This window comes from Macrobrachium rosenbergii, chromosome 2 (genome assembly GCF_040412425.1).
Source record: "Macrobrachium rosenbergii isolate ZJJX-2024 chromosome 2, ASM4041242v1, whole genome shotgun sequence".
Taxonomy (NCBI): Eukaryota; Metazoa; Arthropoda; class Malacostraca; order Decapoda; family Palaemonidae; genus Macrobrachium; species Macrobrachium rosenbergii.
In genome coordinates this window covers 47,343,743-47,363,742 of record NC_089742.1, presented here as the reverse complement: position 1 = coordinate 47,363,742, position 20,000 = coordinate 47,343,743, and the positions used below count along the sequence as shown (strand labels likewise).

The 20,000-nt window shown below is 37.2% G+C and overlaps 1 protein-coding gene across 4 annotated transcripts in view; it reads left to right on the top strand.

Annotated features, from left to right (window-relative positions):
- Hr39 (Nuclear hormone receptor FTZ-F1 beta) overlaps positions 1-20,000 on the top strand; it is a 224,166-nt gene that overhangs the window by 56,719 nt on the left and 147,447 nt on the right. For all 4 annotated transcript variants that reach the window (XM_067117162.1, XM_067117174.1, XM_067117155.1 and 1 more), the window contains exons 2-3: positions 1,494-1,811; positions 2,755-2,855. In XM_067117162.1, coding sequence (XP_066973263.1) covers positions 1,494-1,811; positions 2,755-2,855 — 419 coding nt within the window. The remainder of the gene's footprint in view (positions 1-1,493; positions 1,812-2,754; positions 2,856-20,000) is intronic.

The window sequence follows — 20,000 nt, the reverse complement described above, 5'->3', positions numbered from 1 at the left end:
CAGAAAACTAAAAAGGAAAAACAGTGTATCAGTGAAAAATGAAGTCATTTATTATTATTATTATTATATATATATATATATATATATATATATATATATATATATATATATATATATATATATATATATATATATATATATATTCCGCTGATTTTCGTGAAATTGATCTCAGGTGAAATTCCACTAGAGTTAAATTTCCTGAGTGAATGAAGCCCCCTGTCAAAAATCATTTGCATAATGGCGATTGATGAGAATAGACCAGTGGTTCTTAACCTGGGGGGCGTCAGCAATTTCCAAAGGGGGCGTGAGCCCTTGGAAAAAATTAAAAATTGTCTAATTATATTCATTATTCTGTTAACGAGAGTCGCTGAGAAGCAGTGTCAAGTATCTCACTATTTCATTTCTAAAAGAATAAAAACACCTCTTCTCTCTCTCTCTCTCTCTTTTTTATTTTTTATTTTCCTGGGAGGGAATTTTACTCATAGATGCAAGGGGGGCGTGGAGGGAGGGACCAACTCTTAGAGGGGGCGTGGTAATAAAAAGGTTAAGAACAGATTATTCATTAAATCAAAAGTCACTAGAATCTGTCAAGAAATGTATTAAAGAATACTGATGTCAATTTTTTTTCTTTTCATGTCCTTTATACGTCTATGGTTAATAGTTGTATTTACCCTTGATTTTTATGAATTTCTTTATATTTGTAAAATATGGAATAATGAGAACAACCAGGGATCAGGCATTATTATTATTATTATTATTATTATTATTATTATTATTATTATTATTATTATAATAAACCAATCTTTCATGAACACGGGGTTTTCATAACCGTAGAGTTTTTCCAGTTTTGTACGATTGGGAAATGATACTAAGTTAAGTTCCACATTATATATATATATATATATATATATATATATATATATATATATATATATATATATATATATATATCTGTAATATATACATACATCCATTATTATTATAAGTGGCAGCTCTTTGGTACGTGAGCAGCAATAAAATTTTAATTTCAAGCCCTGGAGGTACCAGAGAATTATATGCGAATTGATAATGATAACTGTCTTCTCTCTCTCTCTCTCTCTCTCTATATATATATATATATATATATATATATATATATATATATATATATATATATATATATATATACATATATATATATATATATATATATATATATATATATATATATATATATATATATATATATATATATACTTGGAGCAAGAACACTAAAAATTTGGAACATACTGATACAACAACTTAGCAAGAGAGAGAGTGAGTGCACGGTTCAGTGTGATTAGGTGGTCTGAACATGTAGAGATAACTGGGAGAGCAAGTCGGTGCAAAGGGTTTTTTGTACAGTTCAGAGATATTTTGGCGTAAAGTATGCAAGAATTAGACGTAACCATAAGAATGTATTGGACTGAAGAATGATTAACAAAGTCACCTCATCATCATCTTCTTATTTCCAGCCGGTGATCGCAGTGGAAGTGGCGGAGAGAGCGAGGGCGGAGGGAGTGGAGACAACATTGAGGCCAAACAGCCCAATGGTGGAACGGCGTCCTCAGCTTCTTCCACATCATCCTCCTCCGCCTCTTCCTCCACCTCCTCCACCTCCTCCTCTTCGAACAAAGGTTCCTCCTCCTCATCCTCTTCCTCCTCCTCCTCCTCCTCTGCCAACGCCAACTCCACCTCCAACTCCAACTCCACCTCCTCCTCCTCCAAGATCGTTGTCAAAGAGGAGGACTCCTCGGATACAGATATGGAGATCAAGACCATCGACCTTACAGGTATGATACGGGGATAACTCTGATATTTTTTAGTGTTTATATATGCAATATAACTAATTGGTATCTCAGACTGAAATTTACATGTTAGTGACAGTCTATTCAGCCTGTATTGAAGGAATTAGAGGCTGAAAAAAAGAGGTAACTGGTACTTGACATCTAGTGATACTGAGGAGAAGTTTCAAAGACTGGTGAAACGATCTTATAGGTATGATACCTGGATATGTTTCAAGTGTTTATATATACAATATAACTCACTGGTATCTCAGACTGAAATTTACATATTAGTGACAGTCTATTCAACCGGCGTTAAAGGAATTAAAGAGAAAGGTTTCTAAAATATTCAGCAGTGCCCCTGTTCATTTTGGGCACCTCTCAAACAATACCCAGTTCCTCACATTTGACGACATTGATACCCAGTAGCTTTAAGTGCTGCCTGCATCACCAATTGGTCTGAAAATATTCAGCAGTGCCCCTGTTCATTTTGGGCACCTCTCAAACAGGCTCCTCAGTTGATGATCATTGATACCCAGTAGATAAGTGCTGCCTGCCTCGCCAATTGATCTGAAAATATTCAGCAGTGCCCCTGTTCATTTTGGGCATCTCAAACAATACCCAGTTCCTCACAGTTGATGATTATTGATACCCAGTAGCTTTAAGTGCTTCTTGCATCACCAATTGGTCTGAAAATATTCAGCAATGCCCCTGTTCATTTTGGGCACCTCTCAAACAATACCCAGTTCCTCACAGTTGATGATCATTGATACCCAGTAGCTTTAAGTGCTTCTTACCTCGCCAATTGATCTAAAAAATTTATCACATACGAGAAATGAATTTATATTTTGTCTTTAAATTACCGGAAAAACATTTTAGTGTAGTTCTGTAAGATCAGAATTGTGACCTCTCTCTTACTAAGGTCATTTTCTTATCGTTCCTCCTCCGACAGCTCGCGTGAGCTTGCGTGAGCGGGATGGTCACGAACGAGAGCGACCTATGTCCTGGGAAGGTGAGCTCTCCGACTCGGAGCTCACCAAGCAAGCACTTCCGGTAAGTACAAAAGTCATTTCGGCTGAAAAAGGCCATTTTTTATTATTTTTTTTATTATTATTATTTCTGTTGGTATTTTGTAGTTTTTTTTTTTTCTACGTCAAGGTGAGTTTTGTTTTGTTTGTGAGTTCTACTATATATGGATGAAATGTGTCCCAATGTTCCAGGATCGTAGAACCTCATTCGGAATTCCAAAAACAGTAAGTTTTTTTTATTTTCTCGTCTTTTTTCCTGATTCATTTCATCTTCTGTGTATTCTTACGTCAGTGACTAATTATTTGCGCCAACGATTCTCCGTCAGCGACTCATTATTTGGGTAAACGATTCTTCGTCAGTGACTCATTGGGTAAACGATTCTCCGTCAGTGACTCATTATTGTGGAAAACATTTCTTCGTCGGTGACTCACTTTGGTAAACGATTCTCCGTCAGCGACTCATTATTTGGGTAAACGATTCTCCGTCAGTGACTCATTATTTGGGTAAACGTTTCTTCGTCAGTGACTCATTATTGTGGGAACATTTCTTCGTTAGTGGCTCATTATTTGGGTAAACGATTCTTCGTCAGTGACTCATTATTTGGGTAAACTTTTCTTCGTCAGTGGCTCATTATTTCGGTAAAGATTCTTCGTCACTGACTCATAAATGTGGGAAACGTTCCTTCGTCAGTGACTCACTATTTGGGTAAAGATTCTTCGTCAGTGACTCATAAATGTGGGAAACGTTCATTCGTCAGTGACTCATTATTGTGGGAAACGTTCCTTCATCAGTGACTCATTTTAATAAACGCCTCTTCGTCAGTGACTCATAGCTCTGTACGTCTTATACTTTGAAGCCTTTTATCCAACGATTGTCAGAAAGAGAAATGCGATGTATATATACACGTGACTGGCTGTCAAATTAGAACTTCAAAAGATCAAGTTAAAATGCAATGCATTACTACCCTAATACTATTTCCCTTGTAGTTTAATAATTTACTTCCATTTTTATCTATTTATTAATTTAATTTATTTTTTTTAAGCTGATTTCTTTCTGTATTTCTCATTATCTCCTCTTATTTCTTTTTAATGAACTTCATATTCCTTAAAAGCTTGAATTTCAAGTCAGTGGCCCCTTTGGTGGGCTTGCTCCATTTGAATAAGATTCATCTTCTGAATAATAATAATAATAATAATAATAATAATAATAATAATAATAATAATAATAATAATCTTTGGAAGCTTGAATTTCAAGTCAGTGGCCCCTTTGATGGGCTTGTTCCATCTGAATAAGATTCATCTTCTGGATGATAATAATAATAATAATAATAATAATAATAATAATAATAATAATAATCTTTGGAAGCTTAAATTTCAAGTCAATGGTCCCTTTTGTGGACTTGTTACATTTGAATAAGGTTCATATTCTTAATAATTATTATAATTATATAATCCAGAAGGTAAACCCTAAAAGATTTAGTGCCATTCTCACATGCGTTATCCCGTTCAAATAGGGGTATGATTAGTATTTTTTCTATATCTTTTTATAGATGTTATTGGTGCTGCTTTGAAGACAATCTCAAGGCTCATTTCAGTGGCATTATTGGCATCCTGAATGTGTGACCCTTATTTAATAATAATAATAATAATAATAATAATAATAATAATAATAATAATAATAATAATAATAATAATAATAATAAAAGGAAAAGTTGACATGCCCTCCTTCTCAAACACTTTGAAGGTCTGTTGAGATTAGTCTGATATCTGTTCACATTTCGCAAGAAGCCCTGCTTTGCAAGACACAGATGGTCTCTCTCTCTCTCTCTCTCTCTCTCTCTCTCTCTCTCTCTCTCTCTCTCAGTGGAGAGGTCATGACACTTTTCCCCGAAGTATCTGGGCACTTCTGCTGGACGCCTGTACTCCGTCATCACTTAATTGCCGGGTTTCACTTTTAGCGCAGAATCACCCGGAGTTCTTCAGCTCTCCTCTTCCTTGTTAGTGTCGGAAGAAAAAAAAGGGGATTCTATTCGTGGGGTACGCCTTGCAGTCTTGCAGTATAGCAGAGAAGACATCTGGGGTACTCTTTGTCGATTCAATGCCCCCTTCTCAGATTCCTCTTAAGAAGTCTCTCTCTCTCTCTCTCTCTCTCTCTCTCTCTCTCTCTCTCTCTCTCTCTCTCTCTCTCTCTCTCTGCTCTATAAAGAAGACTAGCAAGGAATGTGGGGAGCGTTTGTTCGTCAGTGATTCATGATTATGGGAGACGTTTCCTCGTCAGTGACTCAGATGATTCAATTTTGATCCCATTTTTAATGGCAGGGGAATGTAGTTATTCCTCTTTATTGGACAGTTTTAAATCTTTAACTATTTTTATTTAAAGTGTCCAGATTTTCTGCTGTAAAAGCTAATGCGTTATGAGTTTTGAAAACCACGAAAAAGAATTTTGAAGAAAAGGAATAGCTGCAAGTTCATGTAGAGCTCTCACTGATTGTAATGTCAAATGAATCATTCATCTTTTTATCTTTGTTATTGTTATGTAAAAATTATAATCTTTTTCACAGTTAATAACAGCTGTCTCCTCTTCAACATTCTCAAAATACAAATGTTTCAGTCACCTGGAATTTGTATGGACTTTTCATCTGGACGCTTCCCAGAATAGATATGAAATATTTGGAGTGAAGTTCCTGGAATGTCCTGGAATCGCCTGCAATCATTTTAGTTAATCCCCTACTTTCCCAGCATTCGATTGCTCCTTCCATTTGCTTTCCAGTTAGGAAAAGTTGAAGAATCTAGTGCTGATGTTTCCAGTTTTCCATTTCTTTTTCTGGTGCCGGTGTTTCCAGTTTTCCAGTTCTATATCTAGTGCTGGTGTTTCCAGTTTTCCAGTTCTTTATCTAGTGCAGGTGTTTCCAGTTTTCCGTTTCTTTATCTAGTGCAGGTGTTTCCAGTTTTCCAGTTCTGTATCTAGGGCCGGTGTTTCCAGTTTTCCAGTTCTTCTCCCAGTGCCGGTGTTTCCAGTTCTTTATCTAGTGCCGGTGTTCCAGTTTTCCAGTTCTTTTATCTAGTGCAGGTGTTTCAAGTTTTCCAGTTCTTTATCTAGTACCGGTGTTTCCAGTTTTCCAGTTCTTTATCTAGTGCCAGTGTTTCCAGTTTTCCAGTTCTTTATTTAGTGCTGGTGTTTCCAGTTTTCCAGTTCTTTATCTAGTGCCAGTTTTTCCAGTTTTTTCTAGTGCTGGTGCTTCCAGTTTTCCAGTTCTTTGTCTAGTGCTGGTGTTTCCAGTTCTTTATCTAGTGCTGGTGTGTCCAGTTTTCCAGTTCTTTATCTAGCGCCGGTGTTTCCAGTGTTCCAGTTCTTTTTCTAGTGCTGGTGTTCCAGTTTTCCAGTTCTTTATCTAGTGCCAGTGTTTCCAGTTTTCCAGTTCTTTTTCTAGTGCCGGTGTTTCCAGTTTTCCAGTTCTTCTAGTGCCGGCGTTTCCCGTTTCTTATTTACCGAGAAGATGATAACAGGTATTATTTCCTGAACCTTATGGATTTTGTGACGCCAGTTTTAATAGACATAAATCAATCATTAATGATCATTAAATGATGCAGATACCAAAGTACCCAGTGACTCTGCTCCCACAGAGGGGCGCAAAAACTCCCCACTCCACCCATTCCCCGCCCCAAGAAGCCACCTCCTTCCTGAGGGATAAATCCAGTCCTCAGCGTTCATCGTCTTCAGCAGGGCGTCTCTGGTACTATTCCTCTCCCTCCTCGACGTATTCCAGAGGATGTCGTTTGAGAACTGACAAAATGCATGTAGTTGGATGTGAGATGGGAGGGGGAGTCAGGTAGGAGGAGGGGAGGTGTTGGGGACCAAGGGGTGTTTAACGGTCAGATGGGTGTGCCCGAAAATGCTGATCGCCGATAAGTATTAACACCATTAAGCACTCCGCCATAATTAGTTATAAATAGATGAGGAGGGGTCTTTTGGATGACCGATGGTGTTCACGGCTGCCTGTGTTTCTCGTGGGGCCGGGGGAGGGGGGCGCATACCCCCAGTGCCTCCTCCCCCTTTCCCTTCCCCCCTCCTCTCCAGCATCTCTTCCACCTCCCTCCCATCTCCCTTTTCTTGCCCCCTCTCCCACCGTCATCTCTTCCACGTCTATCTCCTCCCCCTCCCTTCAATGCGTCGTTTCTTTACTTCACCCCCCTCTCCCCTCCTTCCCCTCCTCCTCCCCCTCCCCTAATTTTGCACACCCATGGGTCGTGGTCAGTCGAGGAGGGCACGAGATAAGAAAGCCTCATGAATCCACCTGGGACTCAGGGTGAATAAATAATCGCGACTATGAATAAGGATACAGATTGAATTCCAAGATCTCTCTCTCTCTCTCTCTCTCTCTCTCTCTCTCTCTCTCTCTCTCTCTCTCTCTCTCCGCCGCCGCCGGAAGCCTCTCGCGATAGGTTATGTGCCCAGGGACACCCATCCCCCTCAGGAGAGGTCCTTCGAATGGGTACAGTTTTAAGGTACTGACGGAGGAATGAAGAAATTAAAACCAATTTCAGATAAAGATCCCGACAACACGAAGAATTCATTGTTTATTTTTTTTTTATTGGATCATTGGTCGGCGTCAGGAGGAGGTGAGTGAGGAGGAAGATCTGGGGTGGGTTTTTCCTGCTTTTTTTTATTTTTTTTTTTTTTTTTTTTTAACTCCTAGAGGCCAGGAGGCGCGGCAGTAACTCACCTGAATTAGTGGGGTAGGAGTGGTTTTGGTCATTCGGAGGTCAACATTCTGCGGTCAAGGGATTATGGCAGGATGGTGCTTTTGGAATATGCCCAAGGGCGCTTGGCTTTTTTTTTTTTTTTACTTATATTTATTTTTATTCGCTTGTTTGTTTTTGTACGTGGGAGTCCTTATTTAGCGTGCCTGCAAGATGTACTTCTTCCTAATGAACACCATAATATTCTGTGGAAGCTTGAATTTCAAGTCTGTGGTTTGTTCCATTTGAATAGGGTTCGTGTCTTCTGAATAATAATAATAATAATAATAATAATAATAATAATGATAATAATAATAATGATAATAATAATAATAATAATAATAATAATAATAATAATAATAATAATAATAATAATAATAGATGAACATCATAATATTCTTTGGAAGCTTGAATTTCAAGTCAGTGGTTTGTTCCATATGAATAGGGTTCGTTTTCTGAATAATAATAATAATAATAATAATAATAATAATAATAATAATTCTGTAATTCCCTAATAACCCTAATAATACTTCTATCTAATCACCATAATAATAATAATAATAATAATAATAATAATAATAATAATAATAATAATAATAATAATAATAATAGATCGCCAACTTATGATGTGTATGTGTGTGTGCGTATGTGTGCACATGAATGTGCATATGAATATAAACCTATTACAAACACACACCTTTATTTTGCCGTGTTTATCCTGTCATTCAAAGAGACATCCATAATAATAAAAAAAAATCCTAACCCATTAACTGAATAATGTACAGTAATATTTACCTCCAATTCCAAAATATTTTTTTTTTTACATTTTTAGTTTTAAGAAGTAAATGAACATGTTAGACATCATACGCCTTCAGATTCATAGGAAAATCGCTAACTGCTTCCGTGTTCCTTGATTTGTGTTGTCATTTAAATTTTTAAAAATCCATGTAGACTTTTGAAAAATTTTCTGTTTTCCTGATATTTTCGTTCTACTCAAAAGTTGAAAAAGAAATGTTAAAAGAAGAAATTTGATCAGTAGTGTTGAAAATAATATTCTAAAATCAATTTTTAAACTTCTTTCTACGTTATGTGCCACATATATATTTTTTTCTATCCGCCCTCAGATCATAAAAACTACTGAGGCTAGAGGGCTGCAAATTGGTATGTTGATCACCCACCCTCCAACCATCAAACATACCAAATTGCAGCCCTCTAGCCTCGGTAGTTTTGATTTTATTTAAGGTTAAAGTTAGCATAATTGTGCATCTGACAACGACATAGGATAGGCCACCACCGCGCCATGGTTAAAGTTTCATGGGCCGCGACTCATACAGCATTATACCGAGACCACCGAAAGATAGATCTATTTTCGGTCGCCTTAATTATATACGCTGTAGCGGCTGTACAGAAAACTCGATTGCGCCGAAGAAACTTTGGCATTATTTACTTGTTATTTATTTTGGAGAGTTTTTTTTTTCATTCTGGAAGCATTAAATGCGGTTCTTTCAATATGAAACCATTAAGTAATTTCTATTTATTTTCTGTACGTTAAATAACAACGTGTATCGATTGTGCATTAATTCAAAAATAATAAATGACGTTTATTTGTTTTGAATTATTATATGTAGGGTATTAATTTGGGAGAATTGAATGAGGTGTATTGAATCAGGTATTATTAAATGGTGTGTATTGATTTAGGAAGCATTAAATGAGGTGTATTGATTTTAAGAGTATTAAATGAGGTATATTGCTTTCGAGAACATTAAATGAGGTGTATTGATTCTGGCGGCATTAAATGAGGTGTATTGTTTTTGGAAGCATTGGATGGGGTGTATTGAATCAGGAATTATTAAAGGAGGTGTATTACTTTTGGGAGAATTAAATGAGGTGTATTGGTTTTAGAAGTATTAAATGAGGTGTATTGATTTGAGGAGCATTAAATGAGGTGCATTGACTCTTGAAGCATTAAATGAAGCGTAATGAATCTTGAAGCATAAATGAGGTGCATTGATTCTGGCAGTATTAAGTTAAGTGTATCGATTCGAAGAGTATAATTCGCTGTTTACATTCGGAGTCTGTAATTGATTGTTTATATTCGAAGAGTGTGATTCCCTGTTTGTATTCGAAGAGTGTAATTCATTGTTTATATTCATTGTTTATATTCGAAGAATATAAATCATTGTTTACATTCGAAGAGCATAGTTCATTGTTTAGATTCGTTGTTTGTATAATTCATCGTTTACAATCGTTGTTTATATTATTAGAAAATATAATTCATTGTTTATGTTCGAAAAGTATATTGTTTATAGTCGAAGTATAAAAATTCATTGTTAACATTCTAAGAGTATAATTAATTTGTTACATTCATTGTTTCTATTCGAAGAGTAGATAATTCAATGTTTACATTTATTGTTTATATTCGAAGAGTATAATTCATTGTTAACATTCTAAGAGTACACAATTCATTGTTTACAATCGTTGTTTACATTCGAAGTATAAATTCACCGTTTGCATTCGAAGAACACAATCCATTGTTTGTGTCCGCCGTCGCGTTTTTGTGAATGAAAACCTGATGCCTCTTTTATGAATGGCTGGAACGCCCACTCACCAGCGACGCGGTGATACTCTCCCGTTCGGGTTATCGCAGACCGTCTGTAACCTTGGGCGCTGGAACCGAGGCGGCGTGATCATTCCAGAGCAAGGAAATGAGAGAGAGAGAGAGAGAGAGAGAGAGAGAGAGAGAGAATCACTTTAACCCGTATCGTCTCAGCCACACCTCTTTTTCAAAAAGTGCCCCCGTGAGGTCATCTTCGCAAATGGCGCAATCTCTCTCTCTCTCTCTCTCTCTCTCTCTCTCTCTCTCTCTCTCTCTCTCTCTCTCTCTCTTGAGTGCTGGTGGTTAATACAGAACTTCATGGAAAGTGTTGTGTAAAACAAGAGGTAGAACCAAAGCTTGGGTTATTTATATTTATATATATATATATATATATATATATATATATATATATATATATATATATACATACATATATATATATATATATATATACTATATATATATATATATATATATATATATATATATATATATATATATATATATATATATATATATATATATATATATTATATATATATATATATATATATATATATATATATATATATATATACATATATTTATATAACATACACATATTTACACTGAACACTAGCATTTCACCCCTTTAGCCTGAACACCAAATTTAGCTCCTAGCTGTCAAGTTTGTCCCTTAAATTTTCGAAAGTATTTTGGTTACAATCTCTTATCATTCACAACAACATTATGTTATAACCGTTACACAAGAATCCATTATTTCCTGTTCGTGTTATTCTTCCATCCCCTTCCTTTCATTTTTTTTCATATTACGTAATTCAAGATTGAGATAAGAGAACATCCGTACACTCTGTCAGTCGACAGAGGACGGGAACAGAGAATAAAAGAAGTAAAAAAATGCTCCGAAGTTTCTTCGGCGCAGTCGAGTTTTCTGTGCAGCCTCTAGTGTATAGTCAAGGCCACCGAAAATAGATCTATCTTTCGGTGGTCTCGGTATAATGTTGTATGAACCGCGGTCCATGGAACTTTAACGACGGCTCGGTGGTGGCCTGTCCTATATCGTTGCCAGATGCGCGATTATGGCTAGCTTTAACGTTAAATAAAATTAAAATTACTGAGGCTAGAGGGCTGCAATTTGGTATGTTTGATGATAGGACGTTGGATGATCAACGTACCAATTTGCAGCCCTCTAGCCTCAGTAGTTTTTAAGATCTGAGGGCGGGCAGAATAAAGTGCGGACGGACAGACAAAGTCGGCACAATAGTTTTCTTGTACAGAAAACTAAAAGTAAGAAATAAAAGAGAGATAAGGAAATGAACATTTTTAAAAATTAGCTGTTTATCCTAGTTCTTTCTCTATCTTTCTTTATGACATCTTTGTCATGATTTGATGAACATATTGCCCATTTGTCAGAGGAGTTAAACAACTCAAAAAATGTTTTTTTTTTTTTTTTATACAGCAGATAGCCCGTTCTTTGTGCCATATTGTGGTAAAACGTCCTATTTGTATTTGTAATACTAGCCGCTAGGTGGTATGACATGTCACTATTATAGAGGGTACAGAGAGTTTTAATCTTTCAGTTACCTCTCCTGAAAAATAGCAATTTCTGATTTATGTCAGTCTTCTAGCAAATGAGCTGTATGTATATGTGACGCCTTTCTCTTCTAAGAGTGACTTGTTCTGTTCTTCCTGGAAGGAGATTTTAGCCATTCGAGAAGAAGAAAATGCATATTTCCCCCTGAACCTCTTGAAGAAAGGTCGCCATCTTTGTATTGTTGCTAGATCCTAGGGTAAGTAATTGAGAAATTGCTTTTTCAGTTTTCTGTAACAGAAAACTATTGTGCCGGCTTTGTCTGTCCGCTCTCAGATCTCAAAAACTACTGAGGCTAGAGGGCTGCAAATTGGTATGTTCGTCATCCACCCCCAGTCATCAGACATACCGAATTGCAGCCCTCTAGCCTCAGTAGTTTTTATTTTATCTAAGATGAAAGTTAGCCATAATCGTGCTTCTGTCAACGATACAGGAAAGGCCACCACCGGGTCGTGGTTAAAGATTCATGGGCCGCGGTTCATACCGAGTTTTAATTTACTCTCCTACAGACTGATTGATATGGAAAATTAAATTGGTGTTACAGCATCCGTGGTCATGGACTTCTCGACTACGCGTTTGGTATTCATTAAAATATTACGTTCTTAGGAATTGACTAAAATGAGATTAGGGCGAAAATATAAACTTGGTAGAGGCTTTTGTTTGTGTGTGCGTGTGTGTGTGTGTGTGTGTGTGTGAGTGTGGATGTGTCTGTGTGGCTGTCTACGTGTGTGTGTGTGTAGCAGGGTAGATAGAGCTTCTAAGAGGCTGTGCATGTTGAACAGAAAAAAACAATATTATAGAATGTAGAGTCTGTGAGGTCTTGTTTTGATGAAGTTGGTGGGGTGGGTGGAGGTAGGGGTATTAGGTAAGGGGGGATGTTGACGACAAAGCTAGTGGGTGTTGGCGAGCGTGTGTGGGTGTTGTTGAAGAGAGAGAGAGAGAGAGAGAGAGAGAGAGAGAGACATCACACCACACCGTCACAGATTCGTGTCGCCATTGGAAATTGGTCCTTATTTGCATCTGGGTTACGCGAAGTCGGAGGTGTGTGGTGCAACGGCATTAGAATCAATCAATCAATCAATTATCGATTTAAAGGGGCGGCTTGACTTATTATTGCCGCCGTTAACCGGAGGGTAAAATGGACTATGGATTTCATGAGAGGGGAATGGATTGATTGTTTGGCTTCTCTCTCTCTCTCTCTCTCTCTCTCTCTCTCTCTCTACAAACTCTCTCTCTCTCTCTCTCCTCTCAATAGATAAGACAGACTTGCATAAATAGCATGTTTACAAACTCACCACTCCACGGCCAGCCTGACCGCCCAATAGATAAGTCGTTCTCTATAACGCTATCTGATTTCAATGGCATTTATGGTTCGAATTTGACCAGGACAGATATGTATTTATACATATATATTAATATTATATATCAATGGGTATTTATGGTTAATATTTATATGTATATATATTACATATATATATATATATATATATATATATATATATATATATATATATATACATATATATATATATATATATATATATATATATATATATATATATATATATATGTTTATTTAATTGAAATTAAAACTTTCCTGGTAAATATTTGGCTTAAACTTTCTTCTCTCTTTTCTGTAGTTTTATAGTTTCTCATTTTGCTTTTTTCCAATTTTCTAAACTCTTCCTTGGCTTTTTCTCTCATTCCCTCTCTCTCTCTTTCTTTATTGTCGTTATGTAATCATTTTCGTTTTTCTCCCATTCTTTTTTTTCCTGTTCTTTTTTCATTGTCATTTTACAGTCATTTTCATTCATTCATTCCTCATCTCCTCCACTTGCCTTGAGTGCTCTTCCTCCCTCCTCCTCCTCCCCCCTCCTCCTTCCTCCTCCTCCTCCTCTCCTCCCTCCTCCTCCTCCTCCTCCTCCTCTTCTTCTTCTTCTTTGTGATGCTTTCTTCTTCTTCTTCCTTCTCTGTCTCTCTTTTTCATCCTGTCATTTTATAATCATTTTCATCCATTCATTCCTCATCTCCTCCACTTATTGTGATGCCTTCTTTCTCCTCCTCCTCCTCCTCTCCTCCTCCTCCTCCCTCCTCCCTCCTCCTCCTCCTCTTCTTCTTCTTCCTTCCTCCTCTCCTTCTTCTTCTTCTTCTTCTTCTTCTTCTTCTTCTTCTTCTTCTTCACAATCATTTTCATCCATTCATTCCTCAACTACTGACCTTCTCCTCCCCTGTGTCCCCTCCTCCCTCCTCCTCCTGGGTCCTCCTCCCCTCCCTCCTCCTCCTCCTCCCTCTTTCTTCTTCTTCTTTTCCTTCTTCTTCTTCTCTCAAACGAAAACTGACCTCTGTGCTTGTGTCTCCGATAACATTTTGAGGGGAGGAGGGATGGTAAATAAAGCCCGTCAACCCCCTCCCCCTTCCCTCCTCCCTCCTCCATCCTCCTCCCCGTGTGACATAGGTGGGGGGGAGGAGGGGAGTGTCCTCAGCCGCCGCCGCCGCCGCCTTCGTCGCAGCCGCTGGTGTCCAGGTGTTACATGTTTTGGAGCGAAGTTAAAACTCTTCTCGTGTTTCTATATTTTATTGCAAGTAGGACTGGTTATCTCTGCTTTGCTTCCTTGCTCTCTCTCTCTCTCTCTCTCTCTCTCTCCGCCCCTGAGACGTCCCTGCTGCCCTCCTTCGAGTGGGTGTGGGTAGGTCTAGGTCTTCAGGGGAGGGGGAGGGGGAGGAGGAGGAGGAGGAGGAAAAAGGCTTGTGCACGGAGTCCTTGGTGGTGCAGATGGCTCTGATGTCATTTTAGGTTAGGTGAAGAAGATGGCTTGATGTCGTGTCAGCAGTCGGTTTGTAGAAGCTGGAGGTCTAGGCCTATGTGGTGTCAGTTTTAGCAGGTCCTTCTGACAACAAAAGAAGAAGAAGAGAGAGAGACTTTGTGGCAGCAGTCGGTTTATAGGAGCTGGAAGTCTAGGCCTATGCGGTTTCAGTTTAGCAGGTCCTTCTGACAACAAAGAAGAAGAAGAAGAAGAAGAAGGAGAAGGAGAGTGAGAGAGTTAGTGTATTTAGTACTTTCTGCTTAATGGGGGTTTGGTTAATGCCATCATTACACCTCACGCGGTGCACTGTAGCCATTACATAACAAGGTTCTTCTCAGCGTCCCTTCGGCCCCTAGCTGCAACCCCTTTCATTCCTTGTACTGCAACTTCATTCATATTCTCTCTCTTCCATCTTACTCTCCTCAACCCTCTCCTAACATTTGTTTCAAAATGCAGCTGCGAGGTCTCCCTCCTGTTACACCTTTCAAACCTACCTACTCTCAACTTCCATTCCAGCGCTGAATGGCCTCATAGGTCCCAGCGCTTGGCCTTTGGCCTAAATTCTATATTCCGTTTCATTCTTTGTTTTCCCTTTACCTACTCTTACTTCCTATTGAGCGGCATATTCTTTGGAAGCTTGAATTTCAAGTCAGTGGCCCCTTTGGTGGGATTGTTCCAAATGGATAGTGTTCATCTTCTGAATAATAATAATAATAATATTGCAAAACCTGTTCGTTAATTTTTTCTATTGAAGGTGTAGGTCTTTTGGTTTCCAGTAGCAAAGTAGGATTTTCTTCTCGTCCCAGAGTATCCTTGCAATATCCTCCTAGATCTCACTCACAGATCCTGTAGGACGTCTCTTGAAGCCCGAGACTTCGCAAGGATCCACGTGAAGGACTTTCTATCTTTCAAAAGCGGCTCGAAGTTCCGTTACTTCTCAAAAATTTCAATTAGAAGTTGCTCTATAACTTTCAAAAATTACCTTTCAAATTCTCACAGCTTTCGAAAAGCAAACTTCAAGATTACGTAGCTTTCAGTTAGTTAAAATGTAGTTCTCCTTTCCTGCAGTTCTTTTGGGTTTCGTAGGATTCTTTGTTAAGCTCTGAAAGGTTTTTGTAGATTACTGAAAATCTTGTAGGCTTCCAGAAGCTTTATTAAGTGTTACAAGTCTCACAGAATTACTTGTGAAGTTTCTAAATCTCCCTGAAGACGCATTTAACTATTGTTTGCCCGTCTTTCCCTCAACCCCCTCCAACGGCCCCAACCCCCCAAGAAAAAAATCCTGGAAGCTCCATAAGCTTTTCAGAAGTTATTGAAGCTTGTACATTTTTTAAGAGACCTGGAGCAGCCTATAATATAGTTTCAAAGTTTTCCGAGACTATCCTACACTTGGAGTTTTCAATAGCTCTTTTGTACCTTTTGAATATTCCCAGAAAATGTCTGGAAATCTATTTACTAGTTTTTTTATTATCTACTTACAATTTGTCTATTTATTTATCGATTTGTTAATTTATTTTTTCTTTTTCTTTTTTGACAAGTGATCTCTTCTTTCTGTATTTCCCATTACCTTCTGTTACTTCCTTCTAATGAACGCCATATTCTTTGGAAGCTTGAGTTTCAAGTCAGTGGACCCTTTGGTGGGCTTGCTCCATATGAATAGGGTTCATCTTCTGAATAAAAATAATAATAATAAAGATAATTTTTCAGAAACCTCTCTCAAAACTCCTGCAATCTGAAAAAGAAGCATTCTTTTGCATTTATTAAAACATTTCAGGCCTTTTTCAGCTTTATAGTTTCCCAAAAGCTTATTTGAAACTAACAACAGCTTTCCAGCAGTTCTCTTGAAGTTAGTATAGCTTTCTAAAAAAGAAAAGTTCCTCTGAAAGAATTCAATATGTTTACTTAACCCAGTTGCAGCTTTTTAAAACTCTTGAAGCCAATAGCGTCCTGAAAACCCTCTGGAACCAGTTCAAGAATTTCGGTGAATTATCAGAAGTAATTCAGACTTAAATCAATGAAACTTTTGTTTCTTTAATCCATTTGCGTACTGGTTAGACTTTAAGATTTACTTGTTTTACTTGTTTATGGTTAGACGTGAAAATTTTCTTGTTTATGGTTAGACTTGAAAATTTACTTGTTTCCTGGTTAGACTTGAAAATTTACTTGTTTCCTGGTTAGACTTGAAAATTTACTCGTTTCCTAGTTAGACTTCAAAATTTACTTGTTTCCAGGTTAGGCTTCAAAATTTACTTGTTTCCTGGTTAGACTTTAAAATTTACTTGTTTCCTGGTTAGACTTTAAAATTTACTTGTTTCCTGGTTAGACTTGAAAATTTACTCGTTTCCTAGTTAGACTTCAAAATTTACTTGTTTCCAGGTTAGGCTTCAAAACTTATTTGTTTCCTGGTTAGACTTTAAAATTTACTTGTTTTCTGGTTAGACTTTAAAATTTACTTGTTTCCTGGTTAGACTTCAAAATTTACTTGTTTCCTGGTTAGGCTTCCAAATTTACTTTTTTTTGGTTAGACTTGAAAATTTACTTGTTTCCAGGTAAGACTTTAAGATTTATTTGTTTCCTGATTAGACTTGAAAATTTACTTGTTTCCTGGTTAGACTTCAAAATTTACTTGTTTTCAGGTAAGACTTTAAAATTTTCTTGTTTCCTAGTTAGGCTTCAAAATTTATTTGTTTCTGGTTAGACTTGTTTCCTGGTTAGACTTGAAAATTTACTTGTTTCCAGGTTAGACTTGAAAATTTACTTGTTTCCAGGTTAGACTTGAAAATTTACTTGTGTCTGGTTAGACTTGAAAATTTACCTGTTTCTGGTTAGACTTGAAAATTTACCTGTTTCTGGTTAGACTTCAAAATTTACTTGTTTCCAGGCTAGACTTGAAAATTTACCTGTGTCTGGTTAGACTTGAAAATTTACCTGTTTCTGGTTAGACTTGAAAATTTACTTGTTTCTGGCTAGACTTTTACATTTACCTATGGGCAGTGCATCGATACAGCCAGTGAAGTCCATTACATCATCATTACATCACCCACTACGCTTAAAGGAAACATCCTAACATCCTAAGAGACAGTAATCAATGAAAGGAATTTGATGTCCGTGTTTATCCGCATGAAAATGACCTGAACAACAGCATGGACTTTGTTTATTTGTGTGTTTGTGTTGTATGTTTGTGTGTGTGCGCGTGTGTTTGTGTGAGCGAGCGAAGGCGTGAGATGGCCTGAAGGCAGAAGACCCAACCTATCTTCCGGCCGCTCCCCAAAAGTATTATTGTCCAAGAGCGCTCGTATCGCTACGTGGGAGAGAGACAGAGAGACACACAGGGAGAGAGAGAGAGAGAGAGAGAGAGAGAGAGAGAGAGAGGCTGTTACTGCTGGCGCTATTTGCCGCCGCAGATTACCTAGCAACAGGCCCTTGCTCGAAAATATGACATTCAAGAAGTTTTGCGACGTCAAAATATTATCATCAGTCGACGCTTTGACCAAAAGGAGTCCGATCGAGAGACAGAGTCTGGAAGGAAGAACTAAAAAAAAAAAAAAAAAACTCTCTCAGACAGAGACTTTTAGGGAGTTGCACACGACGAAGATGATGATGATGATGATGATGCTGATGCGATGCCAAACGGAGATATGACTTGTCGTCGGAAATGCGGAATATGTCGGGTTTTTTGGCCCGCGAGGAATTCCAGGTATGGCCGACATGACAAATCCCTCGGAGCGAGGAATGACGCTGGCCCGCCGCCTTCTTCTTCTTCTTCTTCTCATTTCTTTTCTTATTCTTCTTCTTCTTCTTCTCGTTTCTTTTCTTATTCTTCTTCTGCTTCCCTCTCTTCATCTTATTCTCTCTTTTTTCTTCTTCTTCTTCTTCTCCTCCTCTATTCGTCTTCTTATTCTCCTTCTCTCTCTTCTTCTTCTTCTTCTTCTTCTTCTTCTCCTCCTTCTCTCTTCTTCTCATTTCTTTTCTTATTCTTCTTCTGCTTCCCTCTCTTCTTCTTATTCTCTCTTTTTTCTTCTTCTTCCTCTTCTTCTTCTTCTTCTTCTTCTTCTTCTTCTTCTTCTCTATTCGTCTTCTTATTCTCTTTGTCTCTCTTCTTCTCCTTCTTTTTCTTTTTCTTCTTTTTTCTTCTTGTTTTCTTCTTCCTTTTCTCTCTCTTCTTCTTCTTTTCTTCTCCTTCTTGTTTTCTTCTTCTTCTTCTTCTTCTTCTTCTTCTTCTTCTTGTTCTTGCTGTGACGGAGGAGGGATCTTTTGGAAACAGGTACCGCATTTTCCTTTTGAAGTGTTTTTTTTTTTTTTTTTTTTTTGGGGCAAAATGTCCTGTTTTCCCGCCCATGCCCCGAGTTCTTACGACGTGTTTGTTTTCCGTCTGTGCCCAAGTTTGTAAATTCTTGTTTGTGAATTCATTTTAATTTTCTGAAAAGAAAACTATTGTGCCGGCTTTGTCTGTCCGTCCGCACTTTTCCTGTCCGCACTTTTTTTCTGTCCGCACTTTTTCCTGTCCGCCCTCAAATCTTAAAAACTACCGAGGCTAGAGGGCTGAAAATTGGTACGTTGATCATCCACCCTCCAATCATCAGACATACCAAATTGCAGCCCTCTAGCCTCAGTAGTTTTTATTTTATTTAGGGTTAAATTTAGCCATAATCGTGCTCCTGGCAACTTTATAGGATAGGCCACTACCTGGCCGTAGTTAAAGTTTCATGGGCCGCGGCTCATACAGCATTATACCAAGACCACGAAAGATAGATATGTTTCCGGTGGCCTTGATTAGACGCTGTAGCGGCTGTGCAGAAAACCCGATTGCGCCGAAGAAACTTCGGAGGATTTTTTACTTGATTTTTTTTTAAAGATAACGTGTTGTAATGTTATGATAATGAACTTGTGGTTATGGTTGATGATTAATTTTAAGATTACTGAAGCCTTCTGTGGGCAGTTATAAAATCCACTGACTAGAAATAAAATCTGTATGACAGACATAGCTAAAAATGTCATATATATTAACTGACTTAACTAAAATGCAAATTTCCTCTGTATTATTGATAACTTTCCCATTGTCGATTAAAATACTTTTCTGTTAATAATTCGGTAATGTGTTCGGACACACTTTTGTTTTACATGTCATGCTTTATATTTTACCTATATTCTTGTATATATATATATATATATATATATATATATATATAAATATATATATATATATATATTATATATATATATATATATATATATATATATATATATATATATATATATATATGTGTGTGTATATGTGTAAATTCAGTCTTTTTTATATATATCGACTCCTTTCAAGTACATTCACTTTCTTTATTTTTCAGATAAATTAGTATAATTTTATGAACTAAGGATGTATTTCAATATTTTTGCACATACACACACATATATATATATATATATATATATATATATATATAT